We start from the raw sequence: 19,572 nt of genomic DNA on the forward strand, positions 1-19,572 counted from the left end.
CCACTCCCTGCATATATACTTCCACAATACGCATCTCCTTCCCCACCCCCTGGGAAGGCCTGGGGAAAATCCAGGTACTGACCTGGGAAGGTATGATGACTTGGATGCACTGCCCGCCCCGGGGGCCTTTTGGAAGTAATACAGTCCTAAAAGGTGGGGGTATGCATCTGCAGCAGTGTATGTGGGGACACTTTTGACCAGGGACACTTTTTGATCTGGTTCCCAACTGGTGACTTCCTTGAAACAATTCAGGAACAATATCCTTTGGGCCCACACACCCTGCCTCTGCCCTTCATTGAAGCAAGGGTCAGATAGAGAATCTGAACACTTTGCTTTTGTTTATTTCTCTTACCATTTTCCTACAGCTAGTAAGAAAACCCATGATTAATCTCCTTCCCTCCATTGAAAATATGGTTCTGACAACATGAAATATTTCTAAAACTTCCACGCTAACAATTCAGGGGGGAAGGGGTAGAGGATCAAATTTTGTTGTCATTTTCCCTCTTTCTGTTTCACAGAGTTCTCCAACTGGAAAACAAATGTAGGAGAAAATGGGCCTTTTGCCTTCTTTAACAGCTTTAATGGAAATCTTGTCAATTCTGACATTTGATGGTTGGCCCACAAGTGTTTTCTGCTGTGAAGGGCAGAACTTCGGCCTCCCAGTAATTTATGAACTCCTGGGTGTTGGCCATTTTGGGGTGTTCCTGCTGTCTTGGGGCAGTCTGCCTTGTCATTGTGTAACAAGGTTGTCTGTAGAGTTTTAGGGCTAGGTTAGATGAGCATTTGCTTGGGATGCTTTGGGTAAGGATGATCCTGCCTAGAGCAGGGACTTGGACTAAATGTCATCCCCTGAGGTCCCTTCTAGCCAACTTGTCTATGATCCTAAGTGCCATTCACATGCCAAAGCCCCTCATTCCCAGCTCCATCATTCTCACCACCCCAACTCAACCCCAGAAAATATTCAATATCCCCTAGAAGTCTACATCCCCTCCCCTACAGTGGGGCTATAGTTCTCCTTGCCACCCCACACCCACCTAATGTACCCCCTGCCCCCTTACCAGTGGCTCCCTGCACTGTCTATCCCCGAGTGCAGGCAGGGACGGGTGAACCTGCCAACCAGTCTGTGCTGCCAGGATGAGCCTCCTCCAGGAGGCAGCAGCATTGGGGGTGGCTGGGCAGGCAGGTTAACCCCTTCCTGCCTGCTCTCTGGGTCAGGCAGCATTGGCAGCCACAAGTAAAAGGAGTGGGGAACAAGCGGGATGTTCACACTGAGGTGTAGCCTAGAGAAGCTGCACCTTAGTGCAACATGAGATGGGTACCAGGGGTGAGACATAATGCTACCCTGCAGTGATATCACTCTGAGCTGCATAAGGAGTGCTTACAATGAGTTTCAAGTCTTAATGTGCAGACAGTCCAAGGGGTAAGAGCTCCAAGAGCCAGCTAAAATTAACATTTGCCAAAGCCGTTAGTCACAAAAGAGCCAGAATTAGCAGCTGTGACCCATTGCAGACCTGCCTTCTGGAAATGAGGAACCTCCCAGGTTTTCTCAATGGCTTAGTAATTAGGCCACTTACCTAGGGAGCTGGGCACCTACATGTAAGGGCCTCTTTATACAGAGGGAATTTAAACCTGCTTCCCAGGAAGGTGCTCTAGCTACCAGGCTTCAGGCTGGACACCCCATGGAGACTCGGAAGCCTTTCTCTGAAGAAAATGTTAAGTGTGAGCAACAGGAAAAGATCCAGTCATCAGGAGTGTTGTTCACTGAAATGGATGGTGCCACAGAAAGAACAGGGCATGCGTTTTAATCTTGGCCCCTATCTCAGTAGGCTGAAATGACCCCACTGCTTTCCTTCCATTTTATGCAATGAATACTACATGTAAGGTGCAGTGGGCTGTCCTCAAAGGAGAGGGGTGGAAAGCAGTCCAAGCAACACTTAATTTGTTTTCTGGTAGTTAAGGCACATTGCAGAAAAGTTAGAGATTGGGGTCTTACTACTCTCTTCATTCAGTGGGCCCAGGTCTGTGGCATGACAGGCAAGGGCCCCAGGCTATTGAGCTGAAGCAGGACAGGACCCTCTGCCTGCATTTTGCTGCTAGCAAGTAGGTGAGCATGGAGAACCCATTCTGCCACAGGTGGGGAAAGAAACCAAATTGCAGAGGTGCCAAAAATTCCCATTTCATAGCTACGTAAGTGCCATGTAGGCATGTGAAAATCACGTAGTATTTAGCCCAACGTGCTTCCATATGCTATGCATGCACTTATCCTCTTATCCTACATCTTGGATGTGTTCATTGAATAACGAAACAGAGTTTGGATATTTTACTTACAATGTGTATACATACATTGACAGAGACACACATACATAGGTGGTTTGTGTGTGTAAATATATGTTTACAGAGACACACACACCCCCTTATCTATGCCTGTGTATGTACGAATATACACATGCGTATTTTAAATATTTGTAAAAATAAAGTGATATTTGCTCCTTTTTCTTGATATGAATTTTGGGTAGAGTTTTAAAGAATAAAACACTTTGGGAGATGCAAGATACCACAAAAATTTTGTCATAGATACTGACAAGAATAGGAGGACTACATTCAAATATCTTCAACCCCAGGTTCAGTAGCAGACTGTCATGCCAAAACCGTGTACAGTTATTCTGTTGTATAGAACTGAGAAACACCATTCCAAGTCAACTGTTTCAACACTGTGGATTCCTATTTGAAATGCCTGGTTTAGATGTGCAAGCATGATTCATAAAATAACAGCACAAAGATATTATGTAGGCCCCATAGCACCCTTGAAAAGATCTCAACACACCCCAGGGTGCCACAGCACCCTGGTGGAAATTCACTGTACTAAACCAAATTATTTAGATGTGCCTGGTTGAAGTGTGAGTGAGGTATTCAAATTCTGACTATTTAAAAATCCCTGTGCTCCCATTTGCCTCTTCTCAAAATGTTCTGACACCCAACCACAATCCTTGGCTGTGGTGAAAGACTTGTTCTTTTACTAACACGTCTTGAAGAAAACTGTGCAGCTCTGGGAGCAGAAGTCGTAAGTTCAGAACTTTCTAGGATGAAAATCTACTGCCCTTTTGGCTCACTGCAGCAATGTGCCTATAAGCAATATCCTTGAGTGATTCAGGAGCAGTTAGTATCCAATAACTTCAGAGATCAGGTAGGAAGCCACAATATTGACTACTTTTGAGTACTGCCATTAAGTGTTGGTAAGGTAGTAAGAAAAGTTATCATTTAGAGGCACTCCTTTGTTTAGACTACAGAGGTTGGGAAGGGGGAGGTGGTCCCTTAGTTAGAGTAGTTAGTTAGAGCCTAAGAGAGATCCTGCAAAGAGGTTGGCTACTGCTCCACAAATAAAGTTTAGGGTGAGGATCTGTTCATCAAACCTTGGTTTAATTTTACATTTTCTTTTAGGTTCAGCTCCATATGAAGTGATGGAAAACCAAAGCAATATAATCCATAACTTTCTCTTACAAGCCCTTGAAGACATTTTGGAAGATGACTTCAAAAGGTTTAAGGATAAATTATCACATTTTGAGTTTAGGGGAAAGGGCAAAATCCCACGAGGGCGGCTGGAAAATGCCGACAGGATAAATACTAAGGACCTCCTCATGGATTTCTATGGGCCAGATGCTGCAGTAGATGTAACCATTGAAGTGTTCACTTGGGTCAATCTCAGGGACGCCGCTGCCCGACTGCAAGAGGAAAAACAGAAAGGTAAGAAACGCGGCGTTAACGCGATGCATGTGAGTCTTGCCCAGAACTGGCCCCCAGAGCAGCAACTACAAAAACAGAAAGAGAAACAAGAGGCTGAGGGCAAGAAAAGCAAGCTCTAGATCCTAGCAGGAAGTCAAAGATACAGCAGAGGTGCCTAGAGTGGGCCAGATCCTCTGGCCTGTGGCACTCCTCTCTTGCTTCTCTGCTGGCCTAGGGAAGTAAAGCCAGCCTGTAGCTTCCTACCTGGGGTTGTCTGCAATGTGATGGAGTCGGCAGTGGGCATTAGGCTTGTGTGAAGCAGCTAGTATTTGTTTCGGATTCAGCCTATTCAGGGGACATTGATTCGATTTGGTGATTCGAATCCTGATGACGTCCTCATGGTTAAGCTGGAGAACTGTGGCCTCAACCCTCTCATGGTCCGATGGCTGGGGAACTGGCTGTGGAGTCAGACCCAACAAGTACTAGTTGATGGGAGCAAATCAGTGTAGCACAAGGTGACCACATGTGCAGCCACAGAGAGGGGTGGGGGAGCCACGGAGCTATGCTCCGGCCTCATGCCAGCCTCCCTCTCCCCCTCCCCTGGGCAGGCGGCATATGTGCAGCCCACATATGGCGGGCACCACCACACTGCACCCCGCATTGCTTGCCCACAAAGCCCCCCAACAGAGGGGCACCCCTGCCCTCAACCCCTGGCTCTGCTCGCAGCTACAGTGTGCTGCCTGGGGCCAGCAGCACCCCCTACTCCCTCAGCCCCCAACCATCTTCCCCAGCCCTGCCCCACAGCCCCACTTACCTCTATGCTCCAGGGGCGAAGGGTGAGTCTGAGCCTGAACCCAGCCTTGGCTGCCTCAGAGGCTCAGGCACCGCTCTCCCCACTCTCCCTCCCCCTCAGGCCAGGGCTGGGGGTTTGCCGCCCTTTTTGCAATCCCTCTTGCAGTCTGGAGCTGTGCCAGCCTGCAAGAGCTCTTTGCAAAAGAAGAGAATCCATGCATTTCTCTGCTAAAAAGAGAAATCCATGTTTTTGCCGATTTAAAAACAGGGAATCTGTGGTTTTCTCCACTTTCTGTGGGAAATGGAAAACTCAGATCCCTGCTGATCACAGGCCCTGGTTCTCATGGGGGACTTCAGTCACCTTGACATCTGCTGGGAGGGCAATACAGCAACACAGAGGTCATGGGCAACTGGTGCCACCTTAGTCGGAGGGGGATGTGCCTGCCCCCGCCCCCCCTCCCTCCCCAGTGACTAGTCAGTGACTGGGGGGGAGGTCCCCCTGCAGCCGATTATGAGACGGCTGATTTCTGCAGCCTCGTCCGAAAGTGGCTGCAGCCACCTCCGGGAGTGCCACAGTGCTCCACTCCCTGGCCAGCACTTGCAGGGGGTGCACCAATGCTCCTGCCTGCCCCCCCTACCCGTCACCTAAGCGGTGAGCGCAGCTGGTCAGGGGGTGCACCGGCGCTCTCAGGGTGTGAGAGAGCATCGCCCTATGCACTGCCACTGTTCAAATATAATGGCCAGTTGCTCTGCAATCACATCAGCCAACTCCCTCAGCACCCTTGAATGCATCCTGTCCTGCCCCATGGACTGAACACATCCAGCTTTTCTAAACAGTCCCAAACCTGTTCTTTTGCCAATGTACACTGCTCACCTCCTATAGTTGCCTGGGTCCTCTCTCTTCATTATTTGGAGTGTTGCCAGCAGATCCAGGGAAGTGATTCTTTCCCTCTATTCTGCACTTGTGAGACCACATTTGGAGTACTGTGTCCAGTTTTGGGCCCCAGCTATACAGAAAGAGTGTGAAAAAATTGGAGAGAGTCCAGAAGAAGGCAACATAAATGATTAAAGGGCTGTGGTGCATGACTTGTGAGAAGAGGCTGAGGGAACTGGGCTTATTTAGTCGGGAGAAGAGAAGTCTGGGAGGAGATTGAATAGCAGCCTTCGAATACCTGAAGGGTGGTTCCAAAGAGGATGGAGCTGGTTTTCAGTGGTGGCAGATGATAAAACAAGGAGCAGTGGTCTCAAGTTGCAGCAAGGGAAGCTTAGATTAGATAGTAGGAAGAATTTTCTCAGTAGGAGGGTAGTAAAGCACTGGAGCAGGTTACCCAGAGAAGTGGTGGCATCTCCATCCTTGGAGGTTTTTAAGACCCACGTGGGCAAGCTTTGGCTGGAATGATATCACTGAGGGTGGACCAGTTTTGAAAAGGGAGTTGGATTAGATGACCTCCTGGGGTCTCTTTCACCCTTGTTTGTGATTCTATGGTTCTTGAAGTGTGGGCCCCAAAACTGGACGCAGTACTTTAGGTGAGGCCTCACCAGTGCTCAGTAGAGTGGAAGGACCACTTCTCTTCATTGGCAGGTTACACTCCTCCTAATATAAGGCTCCTCCTAAGGCTATTTTTGTTGTTTTCTTCTCCCCTGCCCCCAACCCACCCCAACAAATAGACACTTATGGCTCATATTTAGCATCTGGTTCACAGTAACCCCCAGGCCCTTCTCTGGGACACTGCAGTCACCTCCCAGACTCTGTTTATGCATGCATTTTTTCCTTCGTAAGTGCAGAACTTTGCAGTGGCCCTTGTTGAATTTCATCTGATTAACTACAGACTATTTATTAAAGTCATTTAATAACTTCACTACAGAGCATCTTCAGCTGCATGAAACTGGTTGTCATGTGCAAGCTTGCCAAACATGCACTCACTTCCATTCTTCAAATTGTTAATGAGGATGCAAAATAGCACTGGACCCCAGACAAACCTTTGGGGGTTCTTATCCAACCTCCCCTTAAACTTTTTCAACCAAGGTGTAACTAATCTATGGAGCTCACGCCTAGGTAATGCCACTACAACACTTCCAGAGTGATTAGGTGTGCATATTGGAAACAAAAGAAATTTGGATTTTGAGGAAAGATATAAACTTCATGCTTTCATGATGGCAGAGTAAGCCAGTTGGTCTGTATGCAGTAACCCATTGCTCTATATGGCTTGCTGTACTTTGTTCTGAAAATTTTAGTCTTGGGCCCTGTCAGAGAGAGGATGATGAACAAGCTGGGGTCTGAGTCTGATACCCTCAGGCCATTCCTATGTTTGTGTGCTTGAGGGGACCTGGATTTCCGTTTTGTAAAGGAAGTTCAACTTCAGTTGTTTCTGAAGGAGTTTACAAAACAGCACAGCGGGTTTGCTTCTTATTTTCCTGTCTCCTGTTTTAAGTTCACAGGCTCATGTCCCTTTGAGTCTTCTAATAGCAGGGAAGTAGTAATAGGAACAAAAGATGCATGCAAGAACTAGCATTGTGCTACGCCCTGAACTACAGAACAAAATACATTTCTTGTGGGATGCTGACTCTGTGTGAGTTCGATGCCGAATTATATAAGGACTGAATTAAGCACAGGCTCAGACCTGTTCAATTTAAAACTTTTATTGTTTCACAAAGTCATAAATTAAAGGAGGTCTGTTGGTTCACGAGGTTCCCAAATCAAGCCCTTGCTCTCTAACCCGGAGGCTAGGTGCGGCTGCCTGATTCAGTAGTCTCAGAACTGGTCAACAGCTCATTTAAAAGGAGTCCCATATCTTTTTTTAGACAAAAGATACAAAACTGTCCCCATGGTGGAAGTGAGGCATCTAACATAACTTTACTATTAGTTATATATGATAACACTTATACATATGCATTTCTAATTCTTACTTCTATTGGTTATTTAGTTAATTTATCGATATTATAACATCAGGTGGTACGCTTTGTATTATAATCATTACGCTCCTTATGTTAATCCTTAATGATCTTTATATTTCTTATGCTAATTTTCTATAACCTAAATACATTATTCATCTATATGTTTTGCTGGTTTTTGCAGGGTTAAAATGTCAAGACTGACATAATATGCAGTTGTTTTTTCGTCATTGCGGTTTAGCCATGCAGTTTCCTATTCTTAACAATATAAGCGACGCGTGCCTGCTATTTTTATCATTGTTCAAAGGTCAGAAGTTCAGCATTTTCATCTAAGGGTCAGAAAGTGATTACCAGAATGTCAATCGCTGACTCCTCAACCTCCTTGAAGCATTCTGGGAGTTTTAGTGCATTATTTCTAATGCTAGGCCTTGCTTAGCATAACCACTCTCTCACAGACTCCACATAGAAAACTACCACTGGGTACTCAGTAATGCAACAAGAATGTGCCCAAATGAGCTCAACAACAACAACAAAATTGCAAAAGTCTTTGGGCTTTTCTCAATACACTAGCGTTAAAAGCCCATAAAAAATGACTGGCAAAAATAGGATACTTGTTATAGGGTACCACGTTTCTGTTGTCATAGTTTTATAGTTTCATAGTAGTTAGAGGTCAGGAGGGACCAGAACAGATCCTCTAGCCTGACCCCCTGCCACAGGCAGGAATGAATGCTGGGTTCACAAGACCCCAGATAGGTGATCATCCAACCTCCTCTTGAATTTGCCCAAGGTAGGGGCGAGGACCACTTCCCTGGGAAGTTGGTTCCAGATTTTAGCCACCCTCACTATAAAAAAATTGCCTTCTGATCTCTAACCTAAACCTATTCTCCATCAGCTTATTACCATTGTTCCTCGTCACCCCAGGTGGTGCTGGGGAGAAAAGGGCTCTACTTGTTTGCTGTTGATCTCCCCTGATGAGTTTGTAGGCAACCACCAGGTCCCCCTTCAGCCTCCTCTTGCTGAGGCTGAACAGGTTCAGGTCCCACAGTCTCTCCTCGTAGGGCCTGTCCTGCTGCCCTCTCACCAAGCCGGCGGCCCTCTTCTGAACCCTCTCCAGGCTGGCCACATTCCTCTTGAAGTGCGGCGCCCAGTACTGGACGCAGTACTCCAACTGCAGCCTGACCAAAGTTGCGTAGAGGGGGAGGATCACCTCTCTGGACTGGCTTGAGATGCACCTTTGGATGCATGACAAGGTATGGCTGGCCTTGCTGGCTGCAGTCTGGCATTGGCAGCTCATGTTCATCTTGGAGTCGATAATGACTCCAAGATCCCTTTCCACCTCTGTGCTTTCAAGGAGGGAACTCCCCAGCCTGTCTGTGTGCTGTGGATTCCTTCTCCCCAGGTGCAGCACCCTGCATTTGTCTGCATTGAATCCCATCCTATTCTCGTCTGCCCACTTTTGTAGTCTGTCTAAATCTAGTTGCAGCCTCTCTCTCCCTTCGAGTGCGTCCACCTTGCCCCACATCTTAGTTTCATCCGCAATCTTGGACAGCGTGCTTTCCACCCCCTCATCCAAGTCGCTGATGAAGATGTTAAACAGTGCGGGCCCAAGGACCGAACCCTGGGGGACCCCACTGCTCACATCTCGCCAGGTTGAGTAGATCCCATTCACCACTACTGTCTTGGTGCGCCCCATCAGCCAATTTTTTACTCATCCAACTGGCATCAATTGCCACAGTCGCTTAATTTATTGATGAGAATGGGGTGAGAGACAGTGTCAAAGGCCTTCTTAAAGCCCATGGCAACACCATCATCCAAGGATTTAGTTACTTGATCATAGAAGGCAATCAGGTTGGTCAGGCAAGACCTGCCTTTGATGAACCCATGCTGATTGCCCCTGAGCATGATCTCCCCTGCAGGCCCCCCACAGATGTGCTCCTTAATGATTCTCTCCAAGATCTTCCCAAGCACCGAGGTGAGGCTTACAGGCCTATAGTTACCTGGGTCCTCCTTCCTCCCCTTCTTGAAAATTGGGACCACATTAGCCAGTTTCCAATCCCCCAGCACCTGGCCAGGTGACCACGAATGCTCATACAGCCTGGCCAAGGGCTCCGCGATGACCCCTGCCAGCTCCCTCAACACCCTTGGGTGGAGGGCATCTGGACCTGCAGATTTAAAAATGTCTAGCCCTTCCAGAAGATCCCTAATTATATCTGTGCCGATTGAAGGCCTGACAGAGCTATCCCCAAGATTGTCCCTACCTCTGGTAGGTGGGATATCCCGGTCCCTGTTCAAGAAAACAGAGGCAAAAAAACTGTTAAAAATATTAGCTTTCTTGTCTGGCGTAGCCACAAGATTACTGTTTGCATCTTGCAGGGGCCCTACATTGCCTGGTCCCCTCTTCTTGCTCCCAATGTACTTGAAAAAGGACTTTTTGTTGTCCTTAATCCTGGACGCCAGCCTGAGCTCCACTGTGTAATTACCAACTTGAGCTGTTTTCCCTGTTTTCTTCTATGCAGCAGGCATCCATCAACATTTCCAAGCATCTCCTCTCTAAACTCTTTCAGATATTCCTTCAGTGATGATTTTCCAGGCACAGTGCATTTGGATTCAACTCTCCACATGGTCCATGAATCATATATCTCACCACAGTGATCCTTGCTCACCTTTATTTAGATGCATGTGTGACATGCAATGATAAATTTGTCCATGAACTCTAAAGCAGTAAGGACCTGGACCTCTCAAATTTTGTTACTTGTGCTCCCATAGATGCAGAAGACAATGCACTGTTGTACGATCGAATGCTTATTTTAAGGTTTTGGTAGTGCTGGTTGCTCTGATTTGTCATCAAATCCCTCAAATACTCTGGAACTGGTCTTCCAGAGTATTCTGGAGGCAGAATTACTTTACCCTTATGACAACAACTCCGGAATTGGCCATCTACGGAATTGGCTCACCCCATCCTCATCAATAAATCTATTGGCCAACTCTGGAATTGGCCAAACTATGAAACTATCTGATGGTCTTTCAGCTTGGAAATGTAAAGTTAACAAAATTGGCACGCCACGTTCGTCAATCCACAACTATGTTCCTCAGTCTCACCTTTAGTGAATTTATTGTTGTCTACTCTGTCAGCCTCTCTTCTATTGCCTCTGTGAACCCTTTGCCTTTCCACTGCATCTCTTCTACGTTGACTTCTTTTTGCTCATTTGTTTCATTTTGTCTTACTTTTGCCATTCTTTCTGCATTCAATTATCATCTATTCTCTGCTTCACCTTGGTCAGAGTGAAAGTTAAAGTAAGGGTACTAAGGGACAATTTTTGCTCAGATACCAAGAGTACACTAACTAATTGAAATCAATCACTAAAAGTCCAGAAAAGTGAGCACAAATATATTTCTGTGTGTGACAGAATGACAAAAACATAAACAAAGCAAATTAAGAATATGATTCTTTATGTTTTTTCATTTTTTTTTTTTTTTTTAATTTTCCTTTTCTAAAAGTTAATGTCCTCAGGCTGGTTTTTGACTCTCACATTTGGCCATATGAAATATAATTAGGTATAGTGATGTAAAGTGGCTGATATGAACAGGGTCCTTTCATCTATAATAGTTATAACCAAGAGCAGAATTTGCCTAGTGGATGAGGGTTGTTTTTTTTTTCATATTTCCTCCCCTTACATGGTACTTCCATGTCCCCCAACTGTAGGAGATGCAATAAAATCTTCATTAACCAGAATTTCTAGCCAGCCAGCTAGATGGGGGCGGGGACAGGGCAGGAAGCACTGGTCAAGGACAGGGTGCCTGAGTTTGGCAGTGTTGTGCAGCAGCAGCTAAGGCTTTTGTTCAGCTCTCAAACAGCAGTAAATCCAACCTCAAATTGCTGCCCAGTGTCACCAATGCTGTTTTTTTGGGCTCCCATGTGAATCTTATGAATGCAACAAAGAGGGAAACTAGGCAGTGAGACATGCATATGGGGCCCCCTTTTCAAAGCTACTTGGCTCCAAAGTGCGAAACAAAGGCTGGATTTCAACAGCCCTTTTTGTGCTGAGCTCTTGTGGGAATTTGGCCCCATCTGTAGGAACAGAGCTGCTTTCAGTGGCAGGGCCCATCTTGGTAAAACCATAGGCATTGGTGGGCCACTTCCTGACAGCAGATTGCCTTGTACTCCCTAACTCCAAAGAAATCTCTGCCTCTGAGCTTTAGGCTTTTTCTAGTTGTAGAAAACCCTGAATGAAACACTTCTCTCACTTCCCTCCATGGGAACACTCTCACTTCAGTTCTGTAACTCTAATACTCACATGCCTTTTCTTTTCCAGCTTTGGGCCCTGATCAAACCTATGGAAGAAGAGCAGACGGTATGTGACATTGCAACAGGACTGTTATCACTGATTGGCAGCTCTAGAGTAATTGTCAAGGGTTTGATTAGTAGGAGTAGTGAATAGCACACCTCAGACCATAGTCTTTTGAGAACCCATAAGCAGGTTTTCTCAGTCCAGATGGAGGCATTCCAGGAGAACATGAATCGTGACTAAGTCAATATGACAAAGTGATCAACAAGGCTAACCACACTTTATCATGCATTAGCAGATGTATGATGAACAGGTCCAGGGAAGTGATACTTCCCCTCTATGTGGCACCGGTCAGACTGCAGTTGGAGTCCAGTTTTGGGCGCCGCACTTCAAGAGGGATGCGGAGAATCTGGAAAGGGTTCAGAGGAGGGCGACTCTCATGATTAGTGGTCTCCATGAAAGACCCTACAAGGAGCGGTTGAGGGATCTGGATCTCTTCAGCCTTTACAAAAGATGGCTGAGGGGTGACCTTGTAGCTGCCTTGTAGAGGGCTCAGAGGAGGCCACTCTTATGGTCAGAGGCCTGCAGGCAAGGCCCTACGAGGAGAGACTGAGGGACCTAGATCTCTTCAGCCTTCACAAGAGAAGGCAGCGGGGTGATCTTGTGGTTGCCTATAAATTCATCAGGGGAGAGCAACAGGGAATAGGAGACGCTCTATTTACTAGGGCACCCCTGGAGTAACCAGGAACAATTGCCACAAATTGACAGAAATCAGATTTAGGTTGGACATTAGAAAGAACTTCTTCACAGTAAGGGTTGCCAGAATCTGGAATCGGTTTCCAAGGGAGGTGGTCCTCTCCCCTACCTTGGGGGTCTTCAGGAGGAGACTAGACAAGCATCTAGCTGGGGTCATCCGACCCCAGTGCTCTTTCCTGCTCAGGCCAGGGGGTCAGACTCAATGACCTACTGAGATCCCTTCCAACCCTAATATCTATGAATCTATCAATCTTTGTGAGAACATGAATCGGGCCTTCTCCACTTTCAGTATATTCTCCAAAATATCCGAACTCCCTATTATGTTTCTTCTTACTTTGTAGCCTAAACAGGGGTTGGCAATCTATGTCCCATGAGCTAGATATGGCCTGCTCAGGACCCACTGCTGCCAGAACCCCTCATGTTGTAGCATGACCCCAGCCACCTGAGACCTGGTGCCACGTGTGCCATTTGCTGCAGCCTGGGCTGGCCTGGAAAGGGGTCATGTGCCTTCAGGCAGCACTGGGCCACTTGGGCTGTCACCCAGGCCCTGGAATCACTTACAGGGGGCTACATGTTGTGTTGCGCTGGGCTGGATCCTGCATCCACAGACCTGGCCCAGCCCAACAGCACATGGGGCATGTGGAGGCAGGACCTGGGCTGGTGTGACATGATGTATGGCCAGTGTGAGTGGTACCGGGTCCTGGGTGAAAGCCCGAGTGGCCTGGTGCTATCCAAAGGTGCACAGCCCTGGGCTGGGCTGGGTCTGGGACAAGCAGCACAGACAGCACTGGGTCTGAGGAGGCCCGGGGCGTGCCACACTGCAGGGGGCTCTGGCAGCAGTAGGCCCTGAGCACCCAATGGCCACTGCTGCTGTGGCAGGGGGAGCTATGGGCCCTGTGGGGGTGGCAGTCTGTGAACTGTGCAGGGGGGGCTGCGCCCTGTGGGGGGCAGGGGACCTACCCCTCCTGAGCAGCTCCCCCACACCCCCAGTGCCCCCACATACCCACCAACGAATCCCAAGCCCTGCACAAGACCTATACTCCTCCCCAGACCCCACACCCTGCATGGCCAGCTGGCCACATTGGATAGGATGGGACCTGCTGGTAGAAGCTGTGGCTGCAGGGGCAACTGCCACACTGCAACCCTGCCCTGTGCCCACACCAGTGCTGGTTCATGTAGCCCCAACCTTGGGGGAGGGTCCTGGTCCCAGGAGCCACTTGTGGGGTGTGAGGGGCTGGGGGGAGAGGTGAAGGTAGCAGCAAGGGTGTGTGAGAAAGCTGTGCTGGGGTGGGAGGGGGGGATGTTCCATATAGGAGAGGCCACCAGAGCCAGGCTTAGAGCCCCCCTAGAGCACTGTCCCAGGGACAGCATGGGGCAGGAAGCAGAACAGCAAGAGCTGGCACTGCTCAGAGCCACAAAGCAGTGGGTGGGACAGCTGCAGCTGGACTCATGTCCTGGTGCTGGGACAGAGCTGCGGCTGGGAGGGAGCTAGGAGGGGCAGGCAGGGGCTGCAGGTCAGAACTGAGGAAACTGGCCAGGGGAGGGGGAGCACTGTGGATTGAGAGTGAGGGGCAAGGGCAGAGTCAAGGCACTGGCATATCAGTGCTGCTCAGTGCTGCACATCATGGTGAGCAAAGGATTTAAGGGCAGCTCTGATTTTTCTATGACAGAAAGCCCATAAGTAAATGCCAAAATGTATAGATATTTAAAATTGTATTTTATTATGAATATAGAGGCACTGGTAGGCTTCCAAATTGCTTTAAACTTGTAAATACATCAATAAAACATTGCTCAACTGATCTCTCTACATAGTGGCATTTCATTTTAATAGTGGAAGAACACTGTTTTGGGTATTTTAATGAGAGAATTTGGGTTTCAATCACAGAATTTGCCATTTATAAACAGGGAACACCAGGATCTCTGCTGGTGAGACAAGTGGCAAGACCTGGGCAGAGGAGCCTGTCCATGGCCAGCACTAGAAACAAAAGCAGAGAAAACCCAGGACCCAGGAAATTATAGGCCTGTTAGTCTTACCTCGGTCCTGGGGAAGCTTTTTGAGAGAATTATCCAGGTACACATCTGTGAGGGACCAGCAGGGGACATTATGCTTAGGGGCAATCAACATGGGTTAATTAGAGGCAGGTCCTGTCAGCCCAACCTGGTGGCCTTTTATGACCAGGTCACAAAATCCATGGATGCAGGTGTCGTGGTGGACATAGCCTTTCTGGAGTTTAGGAAGGCCTTTAACACTGTCTCTCACCCCATTCTCATTAAAAAATTAGGGGATTGTGGTGTTGATGCCTACACAGTCAGATGGGTTGCCAACTGGCTGGAGGGCTGCGCCCAGAGAGTGGTGGTGCATGAGTCATTTTCATCCTGGAGGGATGTGAGCAGTGGGGTCCCCCAGGGCTCAGTCCTCAGGCCTGTACTGTTCAACATCTTCATCAGCAACTTGGACGAGGGGGTGAAAAGCACCTTGTTCAAATTCATGGATGACACTAAGATGTGGGGAGAAGTGAGCATGCTAGAAGGGAGGGACAGGCTACAATTGGATCTGGACAGGTTACAGGGGTGCGCAGATGAGAATAAGATGGGATTCAACACTGACAAGTGCAGGGTGCTGCACCTGGGGAGAAAGAACCAGCAGCATACCTACAGGCTGGGGAACTCTCTTCTTGTCAGTACAGAGGCAGAGAAGGATCTTGGAGTCATTATAGACTCCAAGATGAACATGGGCCAACAGTGTGAGGACGTGGTCAGGAAGGCCGACCGCACCTTGTCGTGCATCCACAGATGCATCTCGAGCAGATCCCAGGAGGTGATCCTCCCCCTCTATGCGGCACTGGTCAGGTCGCAGCTGGAGTACTACGTCCAGTTCTGGGCATCGCACTTCAGGAGGGATGTGGACAGCATGGAGAGGGTCCAGAGGAGGCCACTCGCATGATCAGGGGACAGCAGGGCAGGCCCTACGAGGAAAGGCTACAAGACCTGAATCTTTTCAGCCTCCACAGGAGAAGGCTGAGGAGGGATCTGGTGGCCACCTATAAACTGGCCAAGGGAGACCAGCAGGCAATGGGAGAGTCTCTGTTCCCTCACGCACTACCGGGGTAAAAAGTTATAACAGCCATAAGTTGGCAGACAGTAGATTCAGACCAGATATCAGGAGGCGCTACTTCGCTATCAGGACAGCTAGGAGCTGGACCCAACTTCCAAGGGAAGTGGCGCTCACTTCTACTCTGAGGGTCTTCAAAAGGAGGCTAGATAGACACCTTGCCGGGGTCATTTGACCCCAGTACTCTTTCCTGCCATGACAGGGGGTTGGACTTGATGATCTGCTCAGGTCCCTTCTGACCCTACTAACTATGAAACTATGAAAACAGAGGGAACACTAAACACTATTTAAAACACTACCAACTACAAGGCATAGTTCATAGGTTGCACCTTCTTGGGGGGGCTTCACCCATGCCCAGTCAGTCTTGGACTTGGGGCTCACCCAAAAGGCAGTTTCAGGGGCTTGCACCCTTATACCTATGCTTCAGCAATGGGCTAGAGAGGAGGTTTCACTGGAGAGTCCTTTGAGCTGCTCCTTGCATTCCCTGGCCCACAGGAAGCTGTCAGAGAGTGTCAGTCCTTCTGTGTTGCAAGGGGCCCCTCGTTGCTCCCTGTGATGCTTTAGGCCGACTCTCACTTGTGCCTGGTGGCCTGGGTGGGTTAACTGTGGCTCCAGACAGCACATTGCACCCTTACAGTCCTGGTCCCAATCCCTATATCGTACTGAGGCCCGAACTTATAGCTGGGGTTCAGCCACACAGCTAGGCTGAAAGACCAGAGCTGCAGAAACAGGAGAAAAGAAGGCCCAGGCCTATGGCTGTGACCTGGACACCTGGTCTTAGCTCTAGCCCATGCTGAGAGGATACAGTTTCAAATCAGAGAGGGCCAGGACCCATTCCTGGGCAGTTTGCTTCAGAGATTAATACCCACATGGCATTAATCCATTTAATAAAAAAAAGAAGGTGGGGGCAAGAGGGAGGAAATAGGAGTCTCAAACTCCAAAATAGACTTGTTCTCCCTCTACCTGAGGCTTTCCCTTTAAATAGTGTTTGCTTGCCTCTCCAGTGAAGCCAGTTTTTCTGGCTCCCAGCCCCAGGAGAAAGAGAGAGAGGACCTTAGCGAATGATTCTTATACACCTGGGGTAACATCACCCAAGCCTTGTCCAATCCGGGAGGGACAAAGTTAGGTCCTTCTCCCCACCAGTCTTTCTGAAGCATCCTCTGCTTCCTCTGCTCAATGAAGCCAGGGGGTTTAGCTATTTGCCCCAGGTACAGGCCCTAGCTTGCCATGTGCTGGGCACACGGCCAAAACAACAGGGGCCATCTTACCGCTATCAGAACATACACCCCAAAACACAATACACAGCCCAGTGTATGTGGGTGGGTGTTGCTTAAAGAAGGACGGCAGGACTTCCAGCTAGTGGGTACCATTTATTCTTGTTGAAATAGCTTTATTGCGGCATTAATTAAGAGTGTTATTTCCCCCTGAACTTCCATCTCAGGATATCTAATGCTTCATGTCTCTAACCCAGGCTACAGGGAGAAGTACACTGAACACATATGGACCACGTACGGAGTAATAAAAGACAGGAACTCTCTTCTGGGTCAGAATATAATTCTCAACAGCAGATACACAAAACTGATTATTGTAGAGGAAACACGTGCCAGAAAGGAAAGAGAACATGAAATAATGGCCGCAGGACAGAGACATGCAGAAATCATGTCTGAGCAAAAGAGATCTATCACCATTGGTGACTTATTTGCAGCTGATGAGAAGGGGAAAACCCAGCAAATTGCTGTGCTGCTGGGAGCCGCAGGGATTGGGAAAACACTGACAGCAAAAAAGATCATGTTTGACTGGGCGGCTGGAAAGCTTTACAATGAGGCATTTGATTATGTTTTCTACATAAACTGCAGAGAAGTTAACTTTGACACTGAGCAGGGAAGCGTGGCAAAATTGATCCGAAGGAACTGTCCTGATCAACATGCACCGGTTGAAGCAATGTTGGGGAATCCAGAGAAACTCCTGTTCATAATCGATGGCTTTGATGAACTGAGGTTTTCCTTGGATCAGCCGGAAGAGAATCTGTGCTCTGATCCCTGGGAGAAGAAACCAATGGAAATTGTGCTGAGCAGTTTAGTCCGGAAAAAGGTCCTCCAGAAATGCTCCTTACTCATTACTACAAGACCATCTGCTTTGGAGGAGCTCAGGCAGTGCTTGCACAATGAACGCTGTGCTGAAATCCTGGGGTTTTCAGAAACCGAGAGGAGAGAATACTTTGACAAATATTTTGGGGATAAAGAGAAAGCAAGAAAAGCCTTTAATTTTGTAAAAAGAAATGAAATGCTCTTCACCATGTGCTTTGTCCCCATTGTCTGTTGGATCGTCTGCACTGTCATAAAGCAGCAGATGGATGAAGGCGAAGATCTTGCACAGACTTCGACAACAGTCACAGGAGTGTACCTGCTCTACCTGTACAATTTGCTGAAGGATCCAAGAAGCAAGTCAAAGCAACTCCTGCAAACTAACTTGAAAGGACTTTGCTCCTTGGCTGCAGATGGGGTCTGCAGGCAGAAAATCCTGTTTGGGGCAGAGGAACTCCAGAAGCACGGCTTAGACACTGCTGACTCCCTCTTTCTGAATGAGAACCTCTTTCAAAGAAGCACTGACTGCGAATGTCTCTACAGCTTCATCCACTTGTCTTTTCAAGAGTTTTTTGCAGCTCTGTTTTATGCTCTGGAAGAAGCAGCACATACTCAGAGGGGGAAAAAATTATTAAGGGGTGCTGAGCGCACACGTGCAAGTGAGTGCACTCAGCCCCGCCAAATGCAGCGCAGGACACAGCTGCAAGCGGCTCGTCCAGGGGGCACAGGGAGGGGGAGGCGGCTCCCGCCACTGCATACACCCAGGGAGGGCATGGGGGGCGTGTGCCCCAAGAGCTGCATGGGGAGAGGCGGGCTGCTGCTGCAGGCTGGAGCTAGGGTTGTGCCAGGCTCTCCCCAGTTGGCATTGGGCCAGGCTGCACTCAGGGCAGGTGGCAGCAGTGCTGTGAAGGGTAGTCAAAGGGGCAAATTTTTGAGTAGCTGCAGCCCCCACCGTAGCCCCACTCCCAGTGCCCCTGCCACCTGCCCCAGGCGGAGCCTAGCCCAGCTCCCGCCCAGCCGGGAAGAGCCTGATGCAGCCCCAGCCCGACGCAGCAGCCTGACTCCCTCCACGCAGATCCAGGGGCACATGTCCCCCATGCCTCCGGGGGTGCATGTAGCAGCAGGAGCCACGCGCCACCCCACGCCCCCCCGACAAGCTGCTCGCGGCTCTGTTAGCTCCCCTGCTTCTGCCGCCTATGAAGAAGCAGCAGCATTAGGCAAAGGCTCTGGAAATGACATGCAAGCTTTGAAAGCTTTGTTAGCCGACTACGGGGAATCTAGGAATCATTTAATGTTAACAGTGAGATTTCTGTTTGGTCTCTTAAATGAAGAGAGAACGGAGGACATTGAGAAGAAACTGAGCTGCAAAATTTCATTGAAAATTAAACCAGAATTACTGAAATGGTTTGAAGCAAAGCCCCAAACACCTGACTTGTCTCTGAAATCTCATTGGCAGAAGTCAGGTTTAGGAGCTCAGGTCAAAGCGTTTCATCAGCTTGAGGAATTTCACTGTTTGTATGAAATTCAAGAAGAACATTTTGTGCAAAGTGCACTGAGCCATTTAAGAGCTCTGAATTTAAGTTCTCACAATTTTACCCAAATGGATCAAGAAGCACTTTCATTCTGTTTAAAATACTGCCACAAATTAGATTCACTTCTTCTACAATTTTGTAGCTTCACATATGAAGCCCCAGATGAAGATGTTTCAAGATCCCCAAAGCAGCCACCTCTGTGAGTATTACCTGGGCTTCAAAAATTCTTACACAATTTCTTAAGGAACTTAATTTAATCCCTGAAACATTGTCTTCCTCTCCCCCTTCTCCCCTCCCCACCCCAGATTTCATGAGCTTTAAAATGGTCCATTGTAAAAAATAATCGTGGTTAAGGATTAAGGCTTCAAAAGGATGTGCTACTTCTGCCCAAAACTTGG

The 19,572-nt window shown here is 48.3% G+C and overlaps 1 protein-coding gene across 3 annotated transcripts in view; it reads left to right on the forward strand.

The window, feature by feature from the left end:
- LOC149860948 (NACHT, LRR and PYD domains-containing protein 3-like) overlaps positions 1–19,572 on the forward strand; it is a 70,324-nt gene that overhangs the window by 32,253 nt on the left and 18,499 nt on the right. For all 3 annotated transcript variants that reach the window (XM_090053613.1, XM_090053614.1, XM_090053615.1), the window contains 3 exons: positions 3,439–3,741; positions 11,718–11,756; positions 17,030–19,373. In XM_090053613.1, the coding sequence (XP_089909739.1) occupies positions 3,439–3,741; positions 11,718–11,756; positions 17,030–19,373 (2,686 nt within the window). The remainder of the gene's footprint in view (positions 1–3,438; positions 3,742–11,717; positions 11,757–17,029; positions 19,374–19,572) is intronic.

The sequence above is a fragment of the Crocodylus siamensis genome, chromosome 6, assembly GCF_052110815.1.
Source record: "Crocodylus siamensis isolate JL-2025a chromosome 6, ASM5211081v1, whole genome shotgun sequence".
Taxonomy (NCBI): domain Eukaryota; kingdom Metazoa; phylum Chordata; order Crocodylia; family Crocodylidae; genus Crocodylus; species Crocodylus siamensis.